A 13,224-nucleotide genomic window follows, 5' to 3' on the forward strand; every position below is an offset into this window, starting at 1 on the left:
CAAATCAAAATACTTCTTTTTGTAATCAACTTACTCAAATTTCTTCTTATCAGAGGTAGGCTTCCTACACTCACTTGCAAAGTGTCCACTAATGCCACAGTTATAACATTTGAACTTGGATTTGTCCACCATGTTTTTGCTTGGCTTAGTGAATTTTGTATTTTTCCTGAACTCCATCTTTGCAAACCTCCTGGACAGAAAAGCCAGATGTTCATCAACATCATCAGAGTCATCCTGACTGGAATTGTTTTCATCCTCAGCTACTTGCTCTTTACCCTTGCTTGATTCTGATTTGCTTGTGCCAATTTTGAGACTTGGCATTGTCTTCTCCTCATTCCTGGCTTCAACCTTCTCACTGTCAGCTACAAGTGCAACTGATCCTCCTTTTCTCTTCCCTTTTTCCAACAACTCATCTTGCTCCATCTCAAGTTCATATGTCTTCAAAATTCCATATAATCTTTCAAGTGTGAAGTCCTTATAATCTTGAGAATTTCTTAGAGAAACAGTCATAGGCTTCCATTCCTTTGGTAGAGACCTTAGAAATTTTAAATTGGAGTCCTTGACTTGGTAAATTCTACCATACAGCTTCAATCCATTAAATAGTTTCTGAAATCTGTTGAAGGTATCATTCAATGATTCTCCTTCTTCAAAATGAAAATATTCATACTGTTGAATGAGAAGCTGCATTTTGTTTTCTCTAACTTGCTCAATGCCTTCACAGATAAGCTGCACAGTATCCCAAATTTCCTTAGCAGTTTGGCTGTTAATGACATTGTCAAACATATCTTGATCTAGGCCATTAAACAGAATACTCATGGATTTCTTGTCCTTGTGAACCTCTTCAATATCTTCAACAGTCCATTCTGCCTTTGGCTTGGGAATAGACTATCCAACAACAACTGTTGCAGTAGCAGCTGTGGCCACCTTGTGAGGGATGTGAGGACCATTTTCAATGCAGTTGATGTAGCTTTCATCTTGAGAGAGAAGATGTAAAGGCATCTTCACTTTCCAGTGATGATAGTTATCTCTTTCCAAGATTGGAATCTTTACACCAATATCCTTCTTACTCATGATGTTAGCAGAATAGATCTTTAAACTCTTTGTATGTTAAGAGCTTGCTCTGATACCAATTGTTATTCCCAGTGGACTAACAATGAGATTTACAGAAGGGGGGTTGAATGTAAATCTCAAAACTTTTTCAAGTTTTGAGTAGTTTCTAAGGCTAAGTGTTTTAGTGAGCAAATGTGTGTGAATGGCTTGAAGCTAATATAGACAGATATATATTCAAACACAAATGTAAAGAACACAAAGAACTTAGATCTGCATTATATTCTGACTGATCAGCAGAATATATATGCGAACTTGTGTCTAGTTTAGTTCATTTATACTCGCCAGTAATGGCCTTCTTTCTATTCTCGTGGGGTTATATCTTTGCAGATATACCCTGGATTACGGATTCATTTAAAATACGTTAACACTGTTTATATTTTGTGGACTTGTTGAGCAATTTTTGGCTCACCCTTTTTGTTGTTATTCACCTTATTATTTTCAGTTAAGAAGGAATATGAAACCCATCAGGACTCGAGAGGTAAAGAAACGGGTCAACCCTCGGGATCCTCTCATAACCAAGGTGTTGATCCCAATCCAGGAAGAAAGCTTTGAGTTGCCCGAACATGTGGAGTGTTGATAGATAGTGTGTGTGTTTGAATAAAAATGAATTTAGTTTAAAACTGGTTAGACAATGGTTTGTAATAAAGAGAGTTTGTGAGAATTTGAACTTGGTTTGTAATAAAAGTAGATAGTGGTTCTTGTTTTTATACTTCAACCTAAAAAGATCCTGGTTAGTGTTAAAGGGGTTTAGTTTCATTTCTTTATTAATTGCTAATCAGATTGTACAGGTTTGGTGATTAGCTAGTAACCCCCAGACTTATACCCCAGGTCTGGAGGGCATTACAGGTTTGGCATCAGAGCTGTAGGTTTGGTCCCTGAAAATAAGAACATTAGGGTTAAGATAAGATAGGGAGATCACATAGGATAGGAATAGTCAAATAAGAAGAATAGTGTTAGGATTTAGGTCAGATTAGAATAGGGAAGTATAAATCTTAGGATTGTTTAGTGATCTTTCTTTTCTTGATATATTATCAGATGGCATCTTCTGGTTATTCTGCGTCTTCTGAGAGGACAGTCACCGGGCCAGCAGCACCAGTTATACCTCCAGTATCTGAGTACATGTTTCCTCCTCTACCACTTCCACCACCATTACCACAGGAGCCGGTACCACCAGTACAGGGGATAGTCCATGACCCTATAGAGATGTTTGATCCATTTGAGTTCTTTGAGCCGATGGTTCCTTTACCAGTAGAGCATCAGTTTATACCGGGAATTGAGCAGGAGTTACCACCACCACCATTGTTACCTCCTATACCAGTGCATGCCCCAGAGCCGGATGTGTTTCAGATGATTCCAGTCGAGGGGATAGGAGAGCATGATGTAGATCTACAGCTAGGATTACCACAGCAGGGTGCAGGTATACCGAGGCTTCCTTCATAGGAGTCAGTAGGTCAGGTTGCTCAGCCGCATATGGTACCATACCATGAGTACAGGGTTATGAGGGATGATGTGGAGTATTGGCGGGCACAGTGTCGAGAGATCATGCATCCGTTTGACCAGAGGGACAGAGGACCGTTAGCGGCCCTATAGCCGGATTACTTGATGAGACAGAGATTGCAATCAGTTTTGATGAGTGCCACTTGGAAGCTTGATGATTTGACCCATAAGGGACCACCTTCTTTCGCAGAGTTCTACAGGATATTCCGCTTAGCACAGACCTTGGTCCAGGCACTTAGAGAGGAGCTTAGGCGTATTCCGCCTGGGTTTTGAGACAATGACGGTTTTGAGACAGTGACTTCAGAGTACAGATGTATATAGAGGCAGCATAGTATAACCTAGTGAGTAGTGTGTATGTGTGTACTAGTAGTTTAACCTGTAGTAGTAGTTTGACCAGTAACGGTAGTATGACTTGTAGCCGGAGTGATTACCAGTAGCACGAGACTTTTTGTATCAAGCATTTACACCTGAGGCTGGTGTCACATATATATAAGATGAACTTTTTCAAATTTCTTTTATTTAAATTTCAGTCTTTACAGTTTTACTTTCACTTCATTGTTTTACAGCTTTTCGTATTATAATTCCTGTTGAAAAAAAACAACCATTTTATTTAACTGCTTACATTTCCAGTTTTTATATTCAGCAACTGTTTTCTTGATTTAAATCATGTTATTAATACATGATAAATTGTTTTCTTACCTACTGTCAATTGTTTATTAAACTGTTAAAGAAATATCACTTGTTTTATTATTAGAAGAAGATGGCACCAAAAAGAAAGACTAGGGCTGAGACCTCTAACAGCAATTCTGAAGGTCAGACTAATGAGACCATGAACCAAATGTTCCATCTGATGCAACAACAGATGGTCATGATACAGCAGCAGATGGAGCATCAACAACAGCAAATACAACAACAAATGTTACAGCAGCCACCTCGTCCTGATCCTCAATTACCACCAACATTACCTGTTGTTACTTTTAAGCAGTTTTAGTCAGTTAAACCTCCAGAATTTGAAGGGTCTACTGATCCTATTAAGGCTACTACCTAGTTGAAAGAAATAGAGAAAGCGTTTGCACTAGTAAAGATAAGTGAAGACCAGAAGACTGATTTTGCTAGCTATTTGTTGAAAGGAGAGGCAAATTATTGGTGGGAATCTAAAAAGGCTTTAGAGGGTGAAGATGTGATTGCGTGGGATAGGTTTAAAGAGTTGTTTTTAGAAAAGAATTTTCCTCGCTATGTGAAGAACCAAATGCAGATTAAGTTTTTAGAACTGAAGCAGGGAAATATGTCCGTGGCAGAGTATGAAGCCAAATTTACTGAGTTGGCTAGGTTTGTCCCAGAACAGGTTGATACTGAAGAGAAGCTAGTTCAAAGGTTTCTAGAAGGATTACGACCATGGATTCGTGGACAAGTTGCAGTTTTTGAATTGACAACGTATACCGCCGTAGTCCAGAAAGCTTTGATTAGTGAAGGGGAAAGTGAAAGATCTCAGCAAGACAAAGGACAGGGAAGTTTCCAAGATCGCTCCAGTAGAAAGCCGGGATTTCAAGCCCGGACAAATTTGAATTTTAAAAGGATAGGACAAGGTCCACAGAAAACAGGTAATCATTTCCAAGCCCCCAGTCAGCAGGGAATGGTCAGAATTCCAGTGCCATACTGCAAGACATGTAATCGAAAGCATACTGGTGTATGTATTAAAAGGGACGTAACGTGTTATCGATGTAAGTAGAAAGGGCATTATTCTAACGAGTGTTCAGTGGGTAGAATAGTGGAAATGAATTATTTCCAGTGTGGGAAGAAAGGGCATATCGCCAGAAATTGCAAAGGACCAGCCATGACATCCAGTATTCCAAGAGTATTGGCATTACCTCCGCCGCCGCCGCCTAATCAACCCAGAGCAAGAACTTTCAACATGACAATGAAAGAAGTAGTGCAGAGTCCGAGTGTTATTGCAGGTACGCTTTTGGTGAATTCTGTAAGTTCAAAATTATTAATTGATTCTGGAGCTACCCGTTCATTAATTTCTGAAGAATTTCTTGATAAGTTATATTGAGAAATCGAATGGTTGGGCAAGACGTTAATTATATAATTAGCGAATGACGACCAAGTTCCAGTAGATCGAGTATGTCCTGCGTGTGATGTAGAAATAGCCGGACATCATTTTTCTGTAGACTTGATTCCTTTTAAGCTAGGAAAATTCGATGCCATTTTGGGAATGGATTGGTTAGCTTGTCATAATGCTCAGATAGATTGCGTGAATAAGAAAGTCAAACTACGAACTGCGGAAAATGCGATGGTAATATTCAAGGGCGAAAAACAGCAGAAGAAATTTCTCACTATAATGCAAACTAAACGATTGCTTCGACAAGGTTGTGAGGTGTACATAGCTTACGTGTTAGATAATGAGAAAGGAAGTCTTAAAATAGAAGACATTCCAGTTGTAAGTAAATATCTGGACGTCTTTCCAGACGAGCTTCCAGGGTTACCGCCAGATCGAGAAATCGAGTTCACGATTGATTTAGCACCAGACACAGAATAAGTTTTGAAATCTCCATATCGAATGGCTCCAGTCGAGATGAAAGAATTATCAACGCAACTGCAAGATCTTCTAGACAGAGGCATCATACGACTTAGTGTATCCCCATGGGGTGCACCAGTATTGTTCGTAAAGAAGAAGAACGGCAACATGCGATTATACATCGACTATCGGGTTTTGAATAAGCTCACCATTAAGAACAAGTATCCTTTACCGAGAATCGACAATTTGTTCGATTAGTTAAAAGGAGCCGCATGGTTTTCGAAGATAGATTTATGATCAGGCTATCATCAATTGAAGATTAAAGCTGAAGATATTCCCAAGACTGCGTTTCGCACGAGATATGGGCATTACGAGTTTCTGGTAATGGCATTCGGTTTAACCAATGCGCCATCAACATTCATGAACCTGATTAACAGAGTATTCAAGAGGTATTTGGACAAATTTGTGATTGTATTCATTGATGACATCTTGATTTACTCAAGGATAGAAGAAGAGCATGCAGAACACTTGAGGATAGCTTTGGAAATTCTGAGGAAAGAGCAACTGTACGCGAAATTCTCAAAATGTGAATTCTGTTTAAGGGAAGTACAATTCCTAGGACACATCATCAGTAGAGAAGGCATCCAAGTCGATCCAACAAAGATTGAAGCTGTGTTAAATTGGGAACGACCAAAGACACCGACAGAAGTTCGAAGTTTCTTGGGATTGGCAGGGTATTATCGAAGATTTGTCAAAGATTTTGCGAAAATAGCAACGCCGCTGACCAAGTTAACTCGAAAAAGTGAAAAGTTTGTATGGAATGATAAATGTGAAGAAAGTTTCCAAGAATTGAAGAATCGGTGAGTAACTTAAACCTTATGAACAAAAATATCCTACGCATGACCTGGAATTAGCAGCGATCGTATTTGCATTAAAGCTTTGGAGACACTATCTCTACGGTGAAAAGTGTGAAATCTACACCGATCATAAAAGTCTGAAGTATATCTTCACGCAAAAGGAACTGAACATGCGTCAACGTCGATGGCTGGAATTGATTAAAGATTACGATGTCACGATCAGTTATCATCCAGGGAAAGCAAATGTTGTGGCTGATGCGCAAAGCAGGAAATAAAGATTGAATTTGTTAACTTCATGTGAAGAATTAGCTAAGGAATTCGACAAATTGGAAATCGAAATTCGTATTCCCAATGAATCTGCAGAAGCTATCTACACTATGACTTTCCAACCAGAGTTGCTAGAGAAGATTCGCCGTTGTCAAGAGGAAGTGATGAGTCAAGATGATGATTTAACGGGAGAAGAAATCACAACTCAGAAAGATAATGAAGGAATTTTACGCTTTGCATCGAGAATCTGGATCCCTAATGTGGCAGAACTAAAAGAAGAAATATTGAGGGATGCGCACAGTTCGAAGTATTCCATTCATCCAGGAAGCACAAAAATGTATCGCGATCTGAAAGAAAACTTTTGGTGGCCGAATATGAAGAAGGAAATAGCAGAATGGGTGAGTAAATACTACAGATGCCAGAGAGTCAAAGTGGAACATCAACGTCCGAGCGGATTATTACAACCGTTAGATATTCCAGAATGGAAATGGGAACATTTAGCGATGGATTTTGTGGTAGGACTACCAAGGACTAAAGCAAATCATGATGCGATATGGGTGATTGTGGATAGACTCATGAAGTCGGCACATTTTCTACCAATTAACGAAAGATTTTTGCTCGACAAGCTAGTGCACATGTATCTCAAGGAAATTGTGATGCGACATGGAGTTCCAATATCTATCGTGTCTGATCGAGATCCTCGTTTCAACTCCAGATTTTGGAGACAATTTCAAGAATGTCTCAGAACAAAATTAAACATGAGTACCGCTTACCATCCGCAAACCGATGGGCAAAGTGAAAGAACTATCCAAACCATTGAAGACATGCTACGAGTTTGTGCAATTGATTTTGAAGGCAGTTGGGATGAGCATTTACCTTTGGTGGAATTTTCTTACAACAACAGCTATCACGCCGGCATTGGAATGCCATCGTACGAAGCATTATACGGAAGGAAATACAGATCACCAGTACATTGGGATGAAGTTGGAGAACACAAGATTTTGGGTCTAGAATTAATCCAACAGACTAAAGAAAAGATTGAACTTATTCGAAAATGACTCGATATAGCACAAAACAGGCAACGCAAATATACAGACCAAGCAAGGAAGGATATAGACTATCAGGAAGGAGAAAATGTATTACTCAAAATATCGCCATGGAAAGGATTGACCAGATTTGGCAATAAGGCTAAATTGAAACCACGATACGTCGGACCGTTTGAAATTTTGAAGAAAGTGGGAAACGTTGCGTACGAATTAGCTTTACCGCCTCATATGCAACATATTCACAATGTGTTTCACGTGTCAATGCTTAAGAGATATAATCCTGATTCTAGGCATGTAATAGAGTATGAACCGATAGATATCCAACCTGATTTGTCTTTTATAGAACAGCCGGTAAGAATTTTAGATCGGCGAGAAAAACTGTTGAGAAATAAGTCTGTATTTTTAGTGCGAGTGTTGTGGAGAAACCCTATGGTTGTAGAATCAACCTGGGAACTTGAAAGTGAGATGTTAGAGAAATATCCTCATTTGTTTTCATAAAAGATTCTGAGGACAGAATCCTATTAAGGGGGGAAGGATGTAACGACTGGGAAATTTACGTCTGTATTATATCATAATTATAATAAATTATGTGTATTAATGTGTCATTTATGTGTAATTATCTGTCATATCCTAATTGTTACGTGTTACGTGCATTCTATGTCATTTCCGTATTTTTAAGACATTTTTCAGATATTTTATTTTGCATTCATCGCTTTCATTTCAAACGTTTTACGACCCAAACCATGATTTTAAAGCCAGTATTTTAAATAAAATAATGGGCCTTATTTTTCATCAAACGGCTTTTACCATCGCATTATTCTGAATATCTAGACATTTTATAAATTTTCTCGTTTTACGAAAAATGACTTTTCCGGGCCCCATTGGGTGTTAAAAACCCCACAAAAATCACATTTTTATTTTTATAAAATTATAGGACTTTCATTTATATTATTTCTTTGCATTTTTGCATTATTCACAATTTTTGGGAAATTTTGGCATATATATTGCATATACAAAATATTTATAAATTAAATTTTAATACTCAAAAATTATAAAATTAGGGGCTTATTAATTTTAAAAAGTATAGAATTAGGGCCTTAATTTTATTTAGGAGTATTAATTTTACTACTATAAATAGCCTAATTTTTATTTAATTAATTATAATTAATCATTAAAAATCTGCAAAATTCACAAAATTCTCTGAAATCGGGTCGGGAAGAACAGGGTCGGGTCAGGAATTCAAGCTGTGATTTCTCACTGATTAGTGCATCAAATCGTGTGATTTGAGTATCCAAATCGAAGGTTTTGATCTGTTCTTTCCTTTTCTAGCATCAATTTCATGTTTTAATTCGTAGTTTTTGATTTGCAAATTCTGGGGTTTATGTTCGAATTAGGACTTTTTGATTTCAGGGTTATTTTGATGTTTTGATGATTGATATAGCTTTGTTAGATGATTTACAGTTGATTCATGGTATTTAATTGAATAAACGATGTTTGTAGAGTGATTCACGATTTCTAGGGTTTATGTCAAATTTTCAAATCATAACTCGATGATTTTTATGGATCTTTGGTTCCTGAAAGTTGAGGGCTTTGATTGTATGTGTTCATAGCTTTAATTTCCACTATAGAACGTTGAGTTTGGTTTACAGAATCAAAAGATAGGTTTTTGGCCGGAGGTGAAGTCGGTTTTGATCGGAGAATGATATCCAGGGATGTTTCTGATTGATTTTGGCCTGAGTTAGGTTGAGGAAGTGATTTGCAGTGATTTGGGACTAAAAACGATTTCAGACGAGGTGTTTTTGAACCTAAATCAGACTCTCCGGAGTCCGGTGAAGTCGCCGGATTCAGGGTTTAAACCCAGATTCTAGCGGTGTTCTTCACTAACCTGGAATCCAACCCGTTTGACCCGTTTCCAGAACCCGGTTTTGATCTGTTTTTGTCAGGAATTGTTTTCTGACAAATGTTTCTGGAATTTTTAATTTTTATTTAATTTTTATTAATTTTAAAAATCAGATTTATTTATTTTATAAATTGATTAATTAATTATTTAATTAATTGATTTATATTATAAATAATTCTGAATTATTTTCTAAAAATTAGATTGAATTATTTTCTTAATTATTTATTTATTATTTATTTATTATTTTTTAGCTATTTATTAATTATTTTAAAAAATGATTAATTATTTTGATAATTAATCAAATAATTTCCAATAAATCATAATAAATTCATTTTAATTCCAAAAATTATAGAAAAATTATTTTTAATTCTGATTTTTCTTAAATAATTATTTAAAAATTATTTTTGAGTTTTTAAAAATTAGTAATAATTATTTATAGTGAATAATAAATTAAATTATCAGTGTTTAATTGATAATAATTAGACCGTTAGTTCGATTCTTGTGAAACGAAACCCTGTTGACTCAAAAAAATGAATTGTTTTCATTAAAAATAATATTAAAGCTTAATTTATTCTAGAAATTAGTTGATTTTGTTACTTGTTTGATTATCAGTCGAAATGCGTGCCAAGACGAGTCCGAAAAATTCTGGAAAAATGGGAAACGAGTCAGATAACGATCAGTTGAGCGATCAGCAAGTCGATTTTGGTTCTAAAAATTATTTTAACTATACAAATGATTATGTGTTTATGTGCTTATGTGTATTACGTGGTTAATTGAGTCTTATTTGCTAATACGTAATACATGAGTCAGTCGTAAGCGCCTGGGTAAATATTAGGAATGGTGCACTACACCATAGATGGCCTATCGCAATGGTTTAATCATGCATGTTACAAAATTATGTTACCTTAGGTATGCTCATCTTAGCCTACCGCAATGTAGTATTTTTGATGTTACCATAGCCTTTAAAACATGTTACTATAACTTCAAAGTGTTACATAGGAGTAACATGTGGCAATTTATGTTACAATAGGGTATTATTGGATAAAAAAGTAGTATATTTTACAAACAATTAAATATATATAATTATTTGACATGAAAATTAATCAATTTTTATAATATAATTAAGGAAAAATATTAATATTAGTTAAGATTCATAAAATATTTTTTTTAAAAAAATTTATAAACTGTATTAATTAATAATTGATAAATTTTTATCAATAAAAAATTTAAAGACAATTAAAACTTAATTTTTTTAAGAAAAGAGATGAAATTAGCTGGGCTTTTTCAGGCGGGCTCAAATTTTTTGGAGAAGCGCTAAAATTTCAGAAAAATTAACTTCTCCCTCTAATTTCATTCCCCCTCATTCTCTCACTCTCTCTCTCATTTTCTCTCTCCCAGTAGCTATTCTCTTTCATTCCTCTCTCGAGCTAGGGTTTCTAATTGGGGGTAACATTTTGGCGAAGCTGGTCACATTTTGGAGAAGCGGGTCACAGATTGGAGCTAGGGTTTCTAATTGGGGTTTCAAATCAGCTTGCGGTTCAACATTAAGGTACTACATCTCTCTCTCTCTCTCTCTCTCTCTCTCTCTCTCTCTCTCTCTCTTTCTCTCTCTCTCGCTCTCGCTCTCTCTGATTTTGTGTATCTCTCTCTCTCTCTCTCGCCCCCTCTATTTCTGTTAGTTTCTTCTCTAATTTGTTATATGCGTGTTTTTGTGTATTTTATACATGTATATGTATGTTACATGCATGTTTTTGTGTAATTTTAATTGGAATTGGGGTTTTTTATTTTTGTAGATCTATAAGTGTGATTTTTGTATTAAATTTGTTTCTCGATATTTGCTTTTTATCCGGTTGATTTTCATGTTAGGCTTTAGTTATAACTTACATGTAAATCATCATAGTCAAGTGGATATAATTGATTGTGTAAGTAGATATTTGTTGTCTCTATAATGCAATTGTTTATGAGTATTTACATTTATGTTAATTTGACCTTTATTCCTGAGAGTTTCAACCCTTTACGAGTATTTAAATTTTTGTTAACATCAACTGTCACAGTTCGGTAGGTAGGAGGAGTGGAATAATACGGAAATGGGTGTATGCACATGTATATTCATGGTCATATAACATGGATTCGATACATATAATCTAATATGGATTTACGATTTCAGGGCTGCGTTGTTATGCTGTGTTGTTATTAATACGTATAACCTATAATATTGGTTTAGGATTTCACTTCTGCGTTGTTATTAGTACGCATATCTAATATGGGTTTAGGGTTTCACGGTTGTGTCGTTATTAGTATGTACAACCAATGAAAAGGAGAACATAAAATATTACCTCGGTCTGCTTAGGGCTTCAAGGCTGCGTTGTGTTGTTAGAACGTATAACCAATATGGGTGTATGGTTTCACGACTACGTTGTTTTCTTTTAGGAATATAACATTATTGTCCTGTTTTCTGTAGTGATGGACGATGATCTAAGTCAATGGATAACCCTTCCAAAATACAGTACACCTTACATTAAGGGGATAAAGGATTTTTTAGAAAATGCATTTCCCAAATTTTCCGTAGGCGATGAAATGTTGTGCCCTTGCAAGAATTGTAGAAATGGCAAGTGGCATACTCAAGATCTTATTTATGATCATCTTATTTGTCATGGCCCTTGTCCATTGTCTGCGAATTGGATTTGTGAGGTTTCGAGCAAAGATCATAGGATAGATATTGAACGGGCAGAAAATATGGGTTTTGAAGATTCCTTTACCTTCGGAGATAACTTGGATGAGATGTTCCATCGTACTAATGATACTACTGGACCGAATGATGATGCCAAAAAATTTTATGGCCATCTTGAAGAAGGAAAGCAGCCCTTATATCCGGGCTGCAAAAAATTTTCCCGCTTAAGTTTTATCATTAGGCTGTACTCTTTAAAGTGCATTCATGGGATTTCGGAGTCGGGTTTCGGGGATTTATTAGAGCTGATAAAAGATGCTTTTCCAGAAGCACACATTCCTTTGTCTTTTAATGCAGCAAAGAATGTTATTAAAGATTTAGGGCTCGATTATCAAAGGATACACGCCTGCCCCAATAATTGTATGCTGTTTTGGGCTGAAAATAAAAAAAAAAGAAAATTGTAAAACTTGCGGTGCTTCAAGGTGGGTCGTAGTGGAAAAAAAAGGCGCTGTGGACAATAATGAGAAAAAGTTAATTCACAAGGTCCCGGCAAACGTGATGCGCTACTTTCCACTCAAAAAAAGGTTACAACGCATGTTTATGAGCAAAGAGTTATCAGAACTGATGTTATGGCATGCCAAAGGTCGAAAAAAGGACGGCAAACTTCGACATCCCACTGATGCAGAGGCTTGGAAGGCATTGGATGCTCGTTATCCTCAATTTTCATCCGAGAACAGAAACATTAGATTGGGCCTAGCCACTGATGGTTTCAATCCTTTTCGTACTATGAACATAAGTCATAGTACTTGGCCAATTATTTTGGTTAACTACAACCTTCCCCCCTGGCTGTGTATGAAGCAAGAGAATCTAATTCTCTCGATACTCATATCTGGTCCCGAGTCTCCGAAGAATAATATAGATGTCTTCATGCAACCTTTAATTGCTGAACTGAATGAGCTATGGGAAGTAGGCATTGAGACTTATGATGCCCTTACTGACCATACTTTCAACTTGCGCGCTTCTTTACTTTGGACAATCATGATTTTCCCGGGCTAGCAATGCTATCTGGATGGAGCACAAAAGGAAGACTAGCTTGTCCAGTTTACAATTATGAAACATCCTCTATGTACCTAAAACATAGTCGAAAAATGTGTTACATGGACCATAGGAGATTTCTCCATCCCGAACACCCATGGAGGCTTGATAAAAGAAAATTTAATGGTCAAATTGAATTGAGAGGTTTTCCAGAGGTTCTAACTGGAACAGACATTGAAGAATTATTGGCAGGATTTGTAAATCATTTTGGGGGGAAGAAACCAGAGAAGAAAAGAAAGCGCCAAAAAAATAAGATTAAGTCAAAT

At 36.4% G+C, this 13,224-nt stretch overlaps 1 protein-coding gene across 1 annotated transcript; it reads left to right on the forward strand.

The window, feature by feature from the left end:
• Positions 1 to 11,658: 11,658 nt before the first annotated feature.
• On the forward strand, positions 11,659 to 12,919 carry LOC141690631 (uncharacterized). Its single transcript, XM_074495414.1, has 2 exons — positions 11,659 to 12,290; positions 12,346 to 12,919. Exons 1-2 carry the CDS (start codon positions 11,659 to 11,661, stop codon positions 12,917 to 12,919), a joined length of 1,206 nt encoding a protein of 401 aa, XP_074351515.1.
• The last annotated feature ends 305 nt before the right edge of the window (positions 12,920 to 13,224 follow it).

This window comes from Apium graveolens, chromosome 10 (assembly GCF_009905375.1).
Source record: "Apium graveolens cultivar Ventura chromosome 10, ASM990537v1, whole genome shotgun sequence".
In the NCBI taxonomy this organism is placed as follows: Eukaryota; Viridiplantae; Streptophyta; class Magnoliopsida; order Apiales; family Apiaceae; genus Apium; species Apium graveolens.